The 17,063-nt window shown below is 45.2% G+C and overlaps 1 protein-coding gene across 4 annotated transcripts in view; it reads left to right on the top strand.

Annotated features, from left to right (window-relative positions):
* The window catches only part of YIPF1 (Yip1 domain family member 1), a 38,548-nt gene that overhangs the window by 17,215 nt on the left and 4,270 nt on the right, over positions 1-17,063 (top strand). For 3 of the 4 annotated variants that reach the window (XM_059374813.1, XM_059374810.1, XM_059374811.1), the window contains 3 exons: positions 1,704-1,870; positions 2,228-2,410; positions 7,823-7,918. In XM_059374813.1, coding sequence (XP_059230796.1) covers positions 1,704-1,870; positions 2,228-2,410; positions 7,823-7,906 — 434 coding nt within the window. In that variant the 3' untranslated portion in view covers positions 7,907-7,918. Of the gene's footprint in view, positions 1-1,703; positions 1,871-2,227; positions 2,411-7,822; positions 7,919-8,510; positions 11,059-17,063 lie in introns of those variants that run through there. The other variant, XM_059374814.1, reaches the window with a different exon arrangement.

The following is a 17,063-nucleotide window of genomic DNA, read 5'->3' as shown; positions in this document are numbered from 1 at the left end:
AAATGTACCAGTAAGATAGTCATTGACTCTATCAATAAACGTTTTTCCATTTTTTGGAAGATTGATTTATTTATGAGAGAGAAAGAAAGTGAGGGGGGGCGGGGAGAGAATCTTCCAGCAGACTCCCCACTGAGCGCAGAACCTTCCATGGGGCTCAGTCCCATGACTCATGAATTCATGACCTGAGCCAAAACCAAGAGTCAGATGCCCAACTGACTGAGAGCCACCCAGGCTCCCCTAAACATTTTTCCATTTAATGTAAAGAGTATTTACATAAATACTTTACATACTTTATAGAGTACTTTAAAGTACTTTATAGAATACTTTAAAGAGTATTTACATAAATATACAAAGTAAGATCCTTCTTCTACCACTTGTTAATTATTTGACCTTGGCCAAACCACTTAGCTTCTTTGATTCTGTTTCCTTATCTCTAAAATGAAGATGTACATTATGTGAAATAATGTATTTATGTATCAGTTAATAATATAAAAGGCTAATTCTTGATTGAGCATTTATTACTTATCAATCAGTGTTCCAAATATATTTGTTTTAACTCATTTAACTCTACTAATCTTATATGATTGTATACTGTGTTTATTCCCATTTTACAGATGAGGAAGTTAAGTAATTCACTTACTCAGAGTTACTTAGCTACAAATGGCAGAGTTAGGGTTAGAACCTGTGGAGTTCGCACGTGGAATCTGTGCCCTTGACTATTATTACACAGTGTTGCCTCTCAGTCTCTCAGTAATGTATTTAGTGGAATGCCTGACACCTAGTGGATGGCCGTAGGCATAGAGGCAATTTACTTCCTCTTCCTTTAATAAAAAAAAAGGGGGGGTAGTGTATCAGGAGAATTACATTTGGCTTAATGAGGGAGTTCCCAATGTGAAAAAAAAAAACCTCCCCTGGGAGCTAAAAATGTTTTGGCCAATCATATGTCTTCACCAGAGTCTGACTACAATTACTTGGGGTGCCTTTGTGCTTGCCAAGAGTGTAAAGTGCGTCACCTACTGATTTTCCTGTAGGAAGGGCTGGTGCCATGGGCTTAGCCACGCTTACTGGTCCTCCACTCCAGAAGAGGGAGAGCGAAGCCTTCTCCTGGAGGAAGAGTAGGAGGGACAGCAGAATACTGCACGTTGCTGTTCTGAGGAGCTGCTAGCTGGCATTTCCAGCACAGAAAGCGAAAGTGAGGAACTTTTTGAGTCGAGTTTCTCCGTGAACTGAAACTCCCTACTTCAGGGACAGAAGGCACTCCGAATAGCATGCAGAGCCAGTTAATCTGTACCCAGATTTTAATAAATTTGCTCGAGAAATCAGCATCAGCCCTTGTGATACTAGGAAAGAGGGTGTGTTCTTCTAAGGGCATAGTTGGCTTTCCTTTGTTCGAAATGCTTAATATGTTTCAACACTTATTGTGAGGCCCTCTGAAGTCTTTCAGTTGCATAATGCAGTTGTTTAACACTTGAGTTGTTATTAAACAAATTATAAAAGCTACGGGAGAGACCACTGGTCATCACCATAAAGATGGTGCCGAAGATTCGTCAATCAGGACTGTCCTCGGGTGTCTGCTCTAAGACGCGACCCCACAATCCCACAAAGCAGGTGGACATGCTAGGAAATAAGGTGGGAGATGAGCTCTGATAGTAGTTAAGGGCATGATTACACGGGGCTTACCACCTCTGTCCTGTCCTCCTCAGTGTCCATAGCGGCCACCATCATCTATGCTTACGCCTGGCTGGTTCCTCTCGCACTCTGGGGTTTCCTCATGTGGAGAAACAGCAAAGTTATGAACATCGTTTCCTATTCATTTTTGGAGATTGTGTGCGTCTATGGATATTCGCTCTTCATTTATATCCCCACAGCAGTAAGTACCACACTTATTCTGCGTGATGCCCTGGGCTTGTGGAAAATCAGCCAATGACATCATTTCTAGCCCCGCATCGATGGGCACCTGAAATATCCTTTGAATTTAGAAAGTCAGCAGGAGAGGGGATAGGGAGCCAGATGCCTTTGCTGGACCTCAGGCCCTTCGATCTGAAAGCATTCACCTCAGTCTGCGTGTTGGGATGTTTCTCCAGGCTGGGACAGAGAGGCCGGAGTGGGAGGGGGCGCCTGCCTGCTGATGAGCTCAGGGGACTTTATAAACACAGATGCATGGAATGAACACATGCGTCTCCCAGATGCCTCCAGTAAAGCCCTCCTCTCCCTCCTTTTCTCTCAGGTACTGTGGATCATCCCCCAGAAGGCTGTTCGGTGGATTCTAGTCATGATTGCCCTGGGGATCTCAGGCTCTGTCTTGGCAATGACGTTCTGGCCTGCTGTTCGTGAGGATAACCGGCGCATTGCCCTGGCCACAATTGTGACAATTGTGTTCCTTCACACGCTGCTTTCTGTGGGCTGCTTGGTAATGGTCTCATTCCTGTGATCTTCCTGCGTGCTTTAGATAGAAATGCTGAAAGACCTCAAGCTGTTATTCAAAATGATTCCTTTGAAACCAGCTCCATAAAATTAACATTGTTTTAAATAGACTGTCCTAAATGAGAAGTAGTAAATTTAGGAGAATTTGATGGTATTCTCTGGCTTTACCTAATTTCTGAAATTTGGTTATGATTCAGAGTCTGGCTAGAGGAAGTGGAGGTAGTTGAGTGTCTCTAATAGGTTGGGGGGTGGGGCTGGGGGCGAGCTTGGCCTTTGGATGTCTTTGCTGGTTTTCTGCTCATACCTAGAAAGAGTTTTGAAATTTAAAATTTCTTTTCATAGGTGAAAAGCATGAAGATGGAGTCAAATTAGGAAAGGGGAAATATTTTTAAAGTGAATAACGTTTAAAAGAGTCTTAGAGTCTTGTATTTGGGTGTCTTTTTAGGGAAAGCATGTCATTTGAGTTGCACCGGCCCAGAGCAGAGACTGGCTCTGTCACTCACTGGCTATGTGAGGTTGGCCATGGCACCTAACTTCTCTGTATCTGAACATCTTAATTGATAACATGGACATAGTATTTCCTGCCCCAGAGAGTTTTTCTGAATAATGAAATAAAACCTAAATAAAATAAACTTTAAAAATCTAAATTAAAAAAATCTAAAATAAAATAGTACATATAAAATATTTAATGTAGAATTTGTCCCATAAATACCTGTAAATTAGGTCCCTTTCCCTTGATCCTAAGGGGACATGATTTTCTATTTTCTGTGCACATTGTACACAAAAATTGTAGTCCATGGCCTTAACAAGGCCTGACGCAGGGTTTGAAAGAACTTTGAGTCCAAAAATGTTAAGGTCTCCGATGAAGGGAAAGGACATGCCCACGGGAGGACATCCGCATGATGGATGTCTAGACCCTTGGTTAGGTTTTACAGTTGTGGGAGTAAATATTTCTCTGGCACCATCTGATCTATACGATTTTTGTGTAGACAGCCTGGGTCATGCATAAGATCCTGATACTTGATCATTGAACCAGTCACATAAAAAGGGCCGGGTTCTGAGACACAGAGCCGGTTTACATATACTTTCCAAGTGTCTGAGCTTTAAATTTTTGAGACTTCTGGAAGACTGTTGTTTTGACTCATGGCAGAGTGACACCGTTAATTTTTGGCACTTGGAGCCCCTGGGCTGATCCTTTGTAATGCTGCTGCAACCCTCTGTGACCCTTCTGTCTGCTGAGGAAGAATGTCCTTTCTCACTGTAGCCCTCTCACTGGCATGTCCCCGTGTCTCCCTTGAATTTTCTTCTGTATATATCTAGTTGAGTCATTGATGGAGAGAAGGAGGCAGGAAGAAGCGCTTCTTTGTTCGGTTGCGTAAAAGAATCAAGGGGAGCATGGCACGTCAGACTTGGGATCAGGGAGGAGGGGGTAATGGGTAAGAGTGTTGCTAAGAATCTATTTCATTTCAATCTAGTAGTGTTACTAAGAATCAATCTGTGTGTGGTGGAATTTTTTACCTCTATGCCTGTTCCTCCCTTTTGGGATAAATGACATAGGCAGTGGGACTTAACCTGCCCATCTTGCTGCTCAGGAACTTGCTGGAAGAGAACAATTAGAGGGAAGCAGAAAGAGCCCTGCACTGTGAGCCTAGGCGAGAGTCCTCTTTCTCAGAAACTTGGCTTCTCCTCTGTCACGGACATTCGTATTTTGTGGGTTTTTGTGACCCTCAGTGAGATGGCTGTGAGAGCCCTTTATATGCTGTGAAGGGTTCTTCAGATTTAAAGAAGTTACTAGAAGAGTTTCATGTCATCTGAAGCTGCCAGGGCCCTCTGCTGCTCATCCCTCCTGAGTGCCCACACAACTCGAAAGAGTTGGTGCCTCTCGCTGGCATCTTCCTGCCTCTCCAGAATGTCTTTCCCATCATACACTTGGTTGGGAAGTTGGGGAAGACAAGGAGGCAGGAGAGAAGACCTTGCCTGCTAAGGGACTCTGGGGAGCCAGGCGCATTAAATGATGGAGCAGAGAGGGAATTGCAGGTGTAGGACCCCTTCTTGGAGGGGAAGCCAGTTTTCTCCTCCTCAAAGAAGGGAACTATTCTATCATCAGGTGTTTAGCCTGGGGTCTCATTCTCCAGCCAGAGATGGCCTCCTTTGTGCTGTTCTGGAGATGTGCAGGCCAAGAGGCTGAAGCAGAGGTGACGGAGATGGGGTCTGGCTCCAGCTCCCTCACCCCTGCTTTGAAGATTGAGTATGTTCTACACATAACACACAGAGTTCCTGACCGCTTTCCTTTTTTTTTTTTTTTAAGGATTTTATTTATTTATTTGACACACAGAGAGAGAGAGAGAGATCACAAGTAGGCAGAGAGGCAGGCCGGGGGTGGCGTGGGGGCAGCAGGCCCCCTGCTGAGCAGAGATTCCCAATGTGGGGCTCGATCCCAGGACCCTGAGATCATGACCTGAGTCAAAGGCAGGGGCTTAAACCACTGAGCCACCCAGGCACCCCCCACCCACCCCTGCTTTGGTTATTTCCCCTCTCTGGACCACACCTCCTCACTGAGAAAAGGGAACTGCAGGAGCATCTTTACTTTTGCAAAGACTGAATGTTATATGTAACATGAACAACACAAGCCAAACACATGCAAGATGGTTTTTGTTGCTGTTGTTGTTTTTGAAGATTTTGTTTATTTATTTGTCAGAGAAAGACACAGTGACAGTGGGAACACAAGCAGGGGGAGTGTGAGAGGGAGAAGCAGGCTTTCCGATGAGCAGGGAGCCCAATGTGGGGCTTGATCCCAGGACCCTGGGCTCATGACCCGAGCTGAAGGCAGACACTTAACAACTAACTGAGCCACCCAGGCGCCCCAGGATGTTGTTTTATTGAAGGGCAGGGAGAAGAATTGGCAGCAGAGGGGCACCAGCTGACCCAGACAGCTTGGCTTCCCACTCTGCCCTGGGGAGCATGGATTCGCATTTTTGCCTCAGTGTTCTGAAGCATATGCCAGCCCTCTACCTGCTGAGGGCCCCTGGGTGCTCACGGCTGTACACCATGTTGGTAGCAGGACACTCCTGGCCAGGATGACTAAGGAAGCCCCAGAGGGTGTTTGCTTGGCTGGCGTGTTTGAGCTGCACAAGCCTGTGTTTGCAGGGGTTACTGCTGATAGCGGACTGTCCTGTGCCCTCATACTCTGCCAGGTGACACTCCTGGCCTGCCTTCTAGAAAGCCTGATGGTTCATCCTGACACTTCTATGGTGCCTAGATCTAGATGGGGCACATAGGTCAGGTGCCAAATTGCAGGTCACCCACAGAAGAGAAGAATGTTGTCTTGGGGCTGGACACTGCTAGATTGATACCCTAGCTCAGACACAGGGTTGTGTAGCCTTGGGAAAATCTCCATCTCTTTGAGCCTCCACTTGCTCATCTCTAAAATGGGGTTAACATTGCCTGTTACTAATGATCAAGTGCGTGCCTGGTGCGCAGAAGGCACTCCCCAGATGGTAACTGTGATTGTTACTAAGGATTTGTGGCATTCTTGAACTAATGAGTTATAGAATTATAGCTGGCCCTTAGAGATCATTTTTTCCAATCCCTTTGTTTTACACATTAGAAAACTGAGGCTCAGAGGGGTAGAGTGACTTTTTCATAGTTATGGTGTGAGTTACTAGCAAAGCCAAGTTTAGACCCTGGCCTCTTGCTCCTTTCTATCTGATGAGGGCCTCCTCCAAGAGCTTGGAAGAAAGGCACAGTTCCTTCACTAGGAGGCGTACTTTGTAGCTCTGTACACCCTCGAGACAGCTGGAGGAGCCCAGCACTGGCAGCACGGCCGCTGTCCCTGACCCCCTTAAGAACTGTTTTTTTCCCACCTCAGAAAGCAAGTGCCAGAACGGGCCCTGGGAAGAAGGCTTTTAGAGCTAATAGGATTCCACTGGGAATGTGATAAGCTAGGGAGGCTCTGCAGCTAGAAACTTGGAAATGGACTGTTGAAGAGTTCACACTGAGTGTGTTGGGGAAAGCTCCAGTGCGTCATCTTGGTGCCCCCTTCTGGCTGATAGAGAGTAGAGCTGTTGAAACGGTTCCTCACTTGGGTTTTTGTCTTTTTATCTTCCTCCTGCCCTGACTCCATGGGGGAAATCGCAAGTGTGCAGTGACCCTTGACTTATTAAGGGATTCCCCTTACTTTGAAGGACCTAGGTATTTTCCTGGGCTAAAGTCCAGATTCTCAGACTTTGAGACAGATCAGAAGATCCTCCTTGGTTTTTTTCCCTCTTCTATCTCCTGATTTTTTTTTTTAAGATTTTATTCATTTATTTATTTGAAAGAGAGACAGATAGTGACAGAGATAGAGAGAGCACAAGCAGGGAGGAGAGGGAGAAGCAGGCTCCCCGCTGGGCAGGGAGCCCGATGCAGGGCTCCATCCCAGGACCCTGGAATCATTACCTGAGCCAAAGGCAAACGCTTAGCCCACTGAGCCACCCAGACGCCCCTGCCTCCTGATTTTTGACAGTGAAGTCGTAGATGGTGAATGGAATCACTTATCAGACCTTTCTTTTCCAAGCTGGAGAATTATGAGGTCAGGCCTGCCTGGCACTTTCTTGTAAAGGTCTTTACCAAGAGCCAGCTGGTTTAGCAGCAATCTGTTGTGCCTCAGTTCCCTTGAGTTTCGGTTATTTACATCATGGGCCAGGCCCTGAGTGAGAGGCTGGTGACATAGGGACAGGAAGGATACTGTCTTTGCCCTGGAAGAGAGACTGTGTAAGGTAGCGATGAAGAGGCTGAACCTTGGAGTCAGAAAGACCCGACTCTCCCACTCACTAGCCATGTGCGCCGGATTGAATGACAGCCTCTCTGTGCCTCCGTTTCTCGTTTGTCAAGGAGGATAATCATAGCAGCCTGACAGGGTTCTTATGCGGGTTCTGATGCAGATTAAGTCCTAGGCAGGAAGTAGCCAATAAACAGTGGCTACATTTTATTTATTTATTTATTTATTTATTTATTTATTTATTAAGATTTTTATCCATTTATTTGACAGACAGAGATCACAAGTAGGCAGTCACAAGTAGGCAGAGAGGCAGGCAGAGAGAGAGAGGAGGAAGCAGGCTCTCCTCCTCTCCATCGAGCCCGATGGAGGGCTCGATCCCAGGACCCTGGGATCATGACCTGAGCCGAAGGCAGAGGCTTTAACCCACTGAGCCACCCAGGTGCCCCAGTGGCTACATTTTAAAAAATTAACTCTGAGTAAGTGAGATGGACAGAAACAGAGTCGCTTGTGGTTCTGTGGGATGACAAGCATGGCAGAGGGAAACATAGGGGCCATGACAAATACTCTTAGCATGGAGTCGAGAACACTTGAGCAGACTGTTGTGTTTTAACTGCCTGCATGCATTTCCTTTTCCTGCAGGCATACTTTTTTGATGCGCCAGAGATGGACCACCTCCCAACAGCTACAGTTGCTCCAAACCAAACAGTTGCGGCAGCCAAGTAGCTAAAGAGGAAAGTAAGAGACTGTATTATTGTTTCTTTCCTTTTTTTTTTTTTTTTTTTTGAGGTTTGGTACAGTAACAAATGGGCAAGTGTGTCACTTCCAAAATTGTTAACATCAGGAACCAAGAGGGCCAGACCCTTTTGTCTTTCCGTACGATTCACTATGGTGTTTGGGCACAAGCATGTCTGTATCTACGCAGCCCGCCACCCAGAGTCCTCCGTTGTGAAATCCGCATGGTCCTGGCGTGATAGATTTGGGAGATGTGAGCTCTTAGCTTTTTCACTGGAGGAGCTCCTGCCTTTTGGCCCCAACATCCCCTCTCCTCTGCGCTCTGTCCTCTTCCCAGGAGCAGAGTATGGTTTGTTCTATTTGGGTACACTCCTGGTGGTTTTCCTAGTTTCCCTGTGACTTCTCAACCTGGCCTCAGACCCTGAGTGTGACTTCTCTTGAATTACTCATAGGGTTCCCAAAGCCTACCAATGCTCATGGCTGATTTGCTCTCTGGCCTCTTGGATGATTCTGTTTCACTGGTTGGCTCAGTAGGTCTGCATCCTGGAAGAAGAGACAAATCCTCCATGGTTTATTCCTTGCCTCCCTGTTCCAGATCCTCAGTGTACCAAGGCTGCGGCCATGCTGAACTTCTTGCCATTACCAGAACAGACATGCCCTTGCACTTGCCATTCCAGATATCTGAGTATTCCCTCTATTCCAGCAGTCATCACTTTCCTTGTGGTCCTGTGACACCTTGTATTATACATCGCTGTTAATGGTGCTGGAAGCACGAATTCTTCACTGTCTGTGTGTCCATCTGCATAGTCATTTGTTCATTCATTGATTCATTTGTCCTCCATGGACTGGTATGCCTCTCCAGTTCAACTCAGCAACGTGAGAACAAGAAATGGATATTATCCTGCATCTTTGTTGCCCATCACAAGACCTGGTATATAGGGAGTGCTTAGTAAATGTTTGTGCAGTGAATGAATGAAGCCACACTCTGCACATGATCTCCCTGCCCATGGAGAACCTCTAGTCTGTTTTGTAATCACAGGGTGACCTTCTCCTTTCCCAGAGTAACAGGGTGTGGTGCAAAGACCAGGGCCTTTGCAGTCAAGTGGAACAAAAATGAAATCCTGGCCTCACCACGTACTACCAGTGTCCCTGGGACAAGGAGCTTACTGTCTCTGAGCTTCAACCAACGTAACTGTCACAGAAGGATGATACAACCTATACTAGATTAGAGATCATGTTTATAAAAGCTCCTGGCTCATAGTTAAGATGCTCAATGACAGAATCAAGCTACTGGCCCTCTGAGAGTGGGTCTGTATTTGTGTTGAAATTTGGTGGTTCTCATAGACTTTACCTTGACCCTTTATTTCCTTTTTGTAAAACCAAATGGATTTTCCTTCTTAGTTGAGGAATTTGGGTTGTAGGCCTTGCAAGTTGACAAGATATTGCCAAAGACACCTCTGGCCATCTTGATGGTAAGACAGTTGCCCTGGCCAATGGAATGCCTAAGGAACTATTGTAAATGTCACAGCCCACCTTCCCCTCTTCCCTTCTTCACATGGGGATGTGATGATGTCAGAATCAAAGGTCAGAGCCCTTGGAGACAGGGTGGGCTCTTCTCTCCTTTTTACCATAAAGAGGCTGAGGCCAAGAGAGAACAGTGCCTTGTCCAAGGCCATCCCAGAGTTTTGTGGCAAACTAACATGAGTATATCACATTCCATTCTACAAAATACCATCTAGATCACTCTCTCTTTGTCCGCTGTTAGCAGCCTTATTGACCCCATCGTATAGATAAGGAAGCTGAACTTAAGAAGTTTGAGTTGACTAAGATCACCTGCCTCTTTTTTTTTTTTAAGATCTTATTTATTTATTTATTTATTTGACAGAGAGAGAGATCACAAATAGGCAGAGAAGCAGGCAGAGAGAGAGAGAGAGAGAGAGAGGAGGAAGCAGGCTCCCCGCTGAGCAGAGAGCCCGATGCGAGACTTGATCCCAGGACCCTGAGATCATGACCTGAGCCGAAGGCAGAGGCTTAACCCACTGAGCCACCGAGGTGCCCAATCACCTGTCTCTTAAAAGGCACAGCTGGGACTCAAACCCAGGTATTTTGGAGCCTTTTCTTGAGGTTTTTCCACTTTCCCACTTTTAAGGCTGATGTTCTTTTTACCCCTAAAATTTGCAGGCTCTCACTCCTGGACTTTCGCATCTTTTTTGAACCCTCCTTTGCTTTTCTAGAGATGCTTCAGTTCAGTTCAGAGAATCCATACTTATTGGATTGCACAACCTCCCGGGAATTTGAGGGCTGTATTAATTATCTATTGCTGCCTAACAGTGTTACCTCAAACCTAGCACCTTAAACAATGCCCATTTATTAGTTCAGTTTCTGTGGCTCAGGAGTCTGGGCATAGCTTAGCTGGGTTCTGTCCTTCAGGTTCTCTTACAAGGCTGCACTCAGAGTGTTGGCCTGGGCTGGGGTCTCATCTGAAAGCTCGACTGAAAGGATCTTCCTCCAGGCTTAGCAGGTTGTTGGCAAGATTCACGTCCTTGTGGTCTGTTAGACTGAGGGTGCTCCTTACTAAGTGTCACCTGGAGGCTGTCCCCAGTTCCTTGCTACATAGGATGGCTGACATCATCAAAGCCATAAGTGGAGATAACAGTCTATTAGGAAGACAGAGATAATGTAAAGTAATCATGGAAGTGATATCTATCAGTTTTCCTATATTCTTTTGATGAGATGCAAGTTATAAGTCTTGCTCACACTCAGTGGGAGGGGATTACCCAAAGACATGAGTACGTGGAGGCAGGGATCATTGGAGGGCATTTTTCACTTGATCTTAGCCGAAAGGCCGAGAAGCGATAGGAAGGCATTTTTATTTTACACTATTTTTCAGCTTTATTATGGTATCATTAACAAGAAAATTGTAAGTTACTTAAAGTATAGGTTGTGATGATTTGATCTACATGTCCATTGTGTGGAGGCCATTGTGTAGTCTGTCCGCCATAAGCACACACCCTAGTAATATGTATGTATTTGAAATATTTACATTGTTGTCAATCCATATAGTAACTATTAAAGCTTAATTTTTTATTTTTTGATGAAAAATAAATATTAATAGAAGTTCTAAATTTTTCTTCCATTACCTCAGTGGGTGATTTTTACAGTCCATTGCCTTAAAATGAGCATATGGTAGCTTGTTTGCCTTATGGTTTGATTGTCTACATACTTGTTAAGCTTCTCCTGCAGATGGAGGCCCTGGGGCAAGGTAGGTCTCTTCCTGAGATTGAGGTCCATGGGAAAGGGATTAAGTCTGATTGGACTTGAACTCCCCAGTGCTTGGCCTAGCACAGACAGAGCAAGTGCTCAATTAATGTTGGGTGGCTGGAGGTGACCCAAGGAGGTGGTGACCTTAATTTGCAAAATTAAGGAAAGGGGGGGATGTGGGCTTTTATCAGAGGTGTCTTGGCTCACGGAGCCCTCATTTACTCTTTCACTCAGCATTTACTTGAGGCTGTTCTGTGGCCTCCATGGTCCAGAAACTGGAGACCTAGAAAGTCAAATACAGTCAGCCTTGGGGAGCCTTGGTCCATGGGTAAAACAGCTAAACAGATAATAAGCAGACAGTGTTTGTAGAGACATGCCAGACCCAAATTGTGAATTGATGAGCTTGGTGGGAGCACAGAAGCTGTGACTCACTGGCTTGAGGGAAGGCTTCATAGAATAGGTCTTGTTTGAGCTGGACCCTGAAGGTTGGGCAGAAGCAGTCAGTTACCAATTTTTCTGAAGAGAGTAGTTAGCTTCTCATGGCATTTGGGAAGGTGAAGTCTTAGGTTCATTGGGACACAGTGATGTGATGTGGGCTCATATCCCTGGGAACAAGAAAATCTGAGCCCAGCTGGAGGACAGAGGTTGTGCCCACAGTAGCAGCCATTGCTTGGGTCTCTCTTGGCCCAAAATACCTGACATCGACCTAGGGAGGGCCTCTTTCAGGCTTCTCCTATGTTAGAACTCAAGTTTCTTCCTTGCATTTTGTTATGAAGGCTCCAGGCCAGTGGCCCATGTACTCTAAACCTTCAGAGAGTCAGAAGCTGGCGTTTGAGAAAAGCCTGGTCCTGCAGGCCTTTGCAGACCTCCCATCCTGATTTATATAGATTTGACACCTTTGGGCTTTGCTCAGATCTATAAACTTGGGCATCAGTGTCTCCGTTCGGGTGTCGGGTCTCCAAATGAGATAGTGATGAAGAGTTTCTTTGGAGCTTCCGTGGCAGAAGCATCAATCGCTTTGCCAACGAGGGCTGTCCAGAGCCCCAGGCTCTGCGGATTTATGAGCTGCCTGCGCCTTCTTCTGTAATCTCTAGACTCCCAGCTTTCACTGAAAAAGAATGGCTTCTAATCTCACAGATAACCTTCCTCATGTAAATCTGCACACTGGAGGGCTTAGCCTGGCACGGATTACTAGGAGAACATCCATCCCTTCTCTCCCTGGAAACTTGGGATCACAGAGGAGCCTCCAATGACTTACGATCAGGGAAACTACCCCTATATAAATCATAGAGATATTACAGAGAATATCTGGCTTGCTTCTTCCCTCTTTTCCTTCCTTTCTAAAAATTATTTACTTATTTATTTATTTATTTATTTTAAAGATTTTATTCATTTATTTGGCAGAGATCGCAAGTAGGCTCCCCACAGAGCAGAGAGCTCGATGCAGGGCCCAATCCCAGGACCCCGGGATCATGACCTGAGCCGAAGGCAGAGGCTTTAACCCACTGAGCTACCCAGGCGCCCCATACTTCCTTTTTTTTTAAATTAAATTATCACCTGAGGGCCAGTGCCATTTCTTCTCTGAGCCAAGACCCTAGGGAAGCCTGGAAACTGTGCCTTGGGAGTCTTACTTTGGCTTGTGGGATGGGGTATCTGAAAGATGGCATTTGTATTGGGGCTGCCTTCCCAGGAGCTGTGACAAGTGGGTCTGTCTGGAGGAGGGTGGCCAGCAGGTAATTACACTGCGGTGTGATTGGGCTTTAGTAAGAGATGAGCAAAGGGCCTTAGAAGATTTCTTTGTAATTAAAAAACCCTCCTGATTTGATACACAGGGTTTATGTGCAATTATCCTTTCACTCACTCCTGTTAAGAGTGTTCATATTATAAGCCAAAGCTACAAACCCTTTTACTATGTTTATACACATCAATTCTTTTATTCTGAAATCAGTTTTAACTCAATGCTATAATCCTCTTTAACAGAGCATCCAGAATGTATGACTTACCACCATGACTAAAGCTGTTTTCCACCAGCCCCTTCTTGTTCACACCACATCTGAGATGTCCCTGCCCAGAGAGCCCAGTTTCAGTGTCTGTGCTGTTTCTCCATCAGTTTTCTTCCTGGTTCTCTTTGAAGTCAATCGGAAGAACCCGGGTTAGAGAGTGGGTCAGCACAGTAACATTTTTTTAAAAGATTTTATTTATTTTTTGAGAGGGAGAGAGAGAGCACAAGCAGGGGGAGAGGCAGAGGGAGAAAACAAAGCAGGCTCCCCACTGAGCACAGAGCCCAGTGCAAGACTCGATCCCAGGACCCTGGAATCATGAGCTGAGCCAAAGGCAGATGCTTAACCAACTGAGCCACCTAGGCACACAACACAGTAACTTTTTATTCTTGCTTAAACTTATTTAGTGCGAAGTTTTTACACATAGACAAAAGCAGAGTGAATAGTATAGTGAATGTCCATGTACCCATTGCTTACTTTGCACAGTTGTCAACTCACAGCCAACTTTATTTCATCCTTTCACCCATCTATACCCCCATATTATTTTGAAGCACATCTAAGATTAATACCCCATATTATTATTATTATTTTAAAGATTCCATTCATTTATTTGACAGAGAGAGAGATCACAAGTAGTCAGAGAGGCAGGCAGAGAGAGAGGAGGAAGCAGGCTCCCTGCTGAGCAGAGATCCCAATGCGGGGCTCAATCCCAGGACCCTGAGATCATGATCTGAGCCGAAGGCAGAGGCTTTAACCCACTGAGCCACCCAGATGCCCCACCCTTTATTATTTTTAAGCACATTTAAGCACATGTATTATTTGATCCATAAATATTTAAATCCTGGATCTATAAAAGACACTTTTAAACTTTTAAAAACATAACTGTAATACCACAGTCACAGCTAAAAAAAATTGTATCTTCTAAATACAGGCATACCTTGTGTTACTGAGCTTTGCTTATTGCGCTCCACAGATACTGTATGTGTCTTTGTTTTTTGTTTTTTGTTTTGTTTTTACAAATTGAAGGTTTGTGGAAGTCCTGTGTTGAGCTGAGTCTATCAGCAAGCACCCTTTTCCCAAAAGCAGTTGCTCACTTTGTGTCTCTGTGTTACATTTTGGTAATGCTTGCAATATTTTAAACTGTTTCATTATTAATATGTTTCTTATGGTGATCTGTGATCACAGGTCTTTGGTGTGACTGTTGTAATTATTTTGTGGTGCTATAATCTGTACCCATATGTAAGATGGTAAACTTCATAAAGGTTATATGATGGCTCCACTGACCGACCATTCCCCTGTCTCTCTCCCTCTCTTCGGGCTTCCCTATTAAAAAATTGTAATATTGAAAATGAGCCAATTAATAGCTCAACAATGACCTCTGAGTGTTCAAATAAAAAGAGTCACACATCGCTCACTTTAAATCAAAAGCTAGAGGTGACTAAGCTTAGTGAGGAAGGATGTCGAAAGCCAAGACAGACTGAAAGCGAGGCCTCTTGCACCAAACAGCTAAGTTGCAAAAGCGAAGGAAAAGTTCCTGCAGGAAACTGAGAGTGCTGCTCCAGGGGACACACGGATGATAAGAAAGTGGAACAGCCTTACTGCCGACGTGGAGAGTGTGTGAGCGGCCGGGATAGAAGAGCAAAGCAGCCACCACATTCCCTTAAGGCAAGCCTGACCCCGAGCAAGGCCCGAGCCCTCCTCCATTCTGTGAAGGCTGAGTGGGGTGAGGAAGCTGCAGAAGGAAGGTTGGAAGCAGCAGAGGTGGGTTCGTGAGGTTTAGGGAAAGAAGCCGCCTCCATAACGTGGAAGTGCAGGGTGAAGCAGCCAGTGCCCGTGTAGACACCGCAGCTGGTGATCCGGAAGCTCCGGCTCGGATCATTCATGAAGGTGGATGCACTGAACAACAGATGTTCAGTGTAAACGGAGCAGCCTTCTGTCGGGAGAAGATGCCCTGTGAGACATCCACAGCTGTAGTCAGCGCCTGGCTTCAAAGCCTCAAAGGCCGGGCTGACTCGAGTGAGAGAGGCTCATGCAGCTCGTGACTTTATGTTAAAGCTGGTGCCCATTTGCCATTCATAAAGCTCCAGGACCCTCAAGAATTTTGCTCAATCTATACTTTCTGTGCTGTGTAAACAGAACAACAAAGCCTGGATGACTGCATACTTGTTTACAAGATGGTTTACTGAGTATTTTAAGCCCCCTGTTGAGACCTCCTCAGAAAAAAAGATTCCTTTCAAAATATTCCTGCTCACTGACAGTAGTACATCTGGTCACCCAAGAGCCCTAATGGAGACGGACGAGGTAAGTGTTCGAATCCCTCTGACACAGCATCTGTTCTGCAGCCCATGGATCACGGAGTCATTCCAGCCTTCTGATTAAGGAATTCAGTTCATAAGACTGTCACTGCCATAGTGATTCCTCTGGTGGCTCTGGGCAAAGTGAAATAAAAACCTTCCAGAAAGGATTCACCATCCTAGAACATCCGTGATTCATGGGAAGAGGTCAGGATAGCATCATGAGCAGGAGTTTGGAAGAAGTTGGTTCCAGCCCTCATGGGTGACTCTGAGGGGTCAGGACGTCAGGAAGGAAGTGACTGCAGATGGGGCGGAAGGAGCAAGAGAGCGGGAAGCGGAGGCTGAAGGTGGGACTGCGCGGCCGCCCTCTCAGGGTAAAACTTGAGGGTGAGCAGTTGCTTCTTACAGATGAACAAAGAAGGTGGTTTCCTGGGAGGGAATCTACTCCCGGTGAAGATGTCATGAAGGTGGTTGAAATGACATCAGAGGTTCACAATATCACAGAAACTTGGTTCATGTAGCAGCAGCAGGGTCTCATAGAATTGACTCCAATTTTGAAAGTTCTACTGTGGGTAAAATGCTATCAAACGGTATCATGTGCTACAGAGAAATTTGTGAAAATAATCAATCCACGTGGCAAACCTCATTGCCGTCTTACGAGAAATTGCCGCATCCAGCCTTCAGCACCCACCACCCTGATCAGGCAGCAGCCATCAGCATTGAGGCAGGACCCTCCCCCAGTAAAAAGATCATGACTCGCTGGAAGCTGATATGATGCTTAACATTTTTTTTTTAGCCATAAAGTATTTTTTAATTAAACTATGTACATTTTGGGATGCCTGGGTGGCTTAGTCAGTTAAGCATCTGCCTTTTGGCTCAGGTCATGATCCCAGGGTCCTAGGATCAAGTCCCACATTGGGCTCCCTGCTCAGCAGAGAGCTTGCTTCCCTCTCTGCTCCTCTCCCCTGTTCATGCTCACTCTGACTCTGACAAATTATGTCAGAGAAAAAACTATGTCCATTTTTCAGACATAATGCTATTGCACACTTAGTAGACTCTGGTATAGTATAAACATGACTTTTATATGCCCTGGCAAACCAAAAAGTTCATGTATTCACTTTATTGCAGTATCCACTTTATTGCCTTGCTCTGGAGTGTCTCCCCAATCTCTTTGAGGCATCATATGTACTTCAGTGTTTGAATTTCACCTTGCAGTTTGTTGATGTATCTCTTAAGTGTTTTTTAAATGGTAGGTAGATTCCTACTCCATTCTCCCCCCTTTCCCTTTCCCATATATTTGTTGAAGAATTATTTATCCTATAGTTTTTCACTATCTGGATTTTGCTGATTGTATTTCTATGGTGTTGTTTATCATGTTGCTTTGCCTTTGTTTTCTGTAAACTGGTGGTTGTATCCAAAGATTTGGTCAGAGTCAGCCTTGGTTGGTTGGTTAGTTGGTTGGTTGGTTTTGGCAGGACTACTTGATATGTGGTGTTAAATGCTTTCACCCATAAACTCATAATATGTAACTATCTTTTGCTTTTTGATATTTAAAGTAATTAAGCGATGCCTACATGTGTTAAATCATTAGGG

Source organism: Mustela nigripes, chromosome 14 (genome assembly GCF_022355385.1).
Source record: "Mustela nigripes isolate SB6536 chromosome 14, MUSNIG.SB6536, whole genome shotgun sequence".
NCBI classification, from domain to species: Eukaryota; Metazoa; Chordata; class Mammalia; order Carnivora; family Mustelidae; genus Mustela; species Mustela nigripes.
This window is presented reverse-complemented; position numbering and strand designations above follow the sequence as displayed.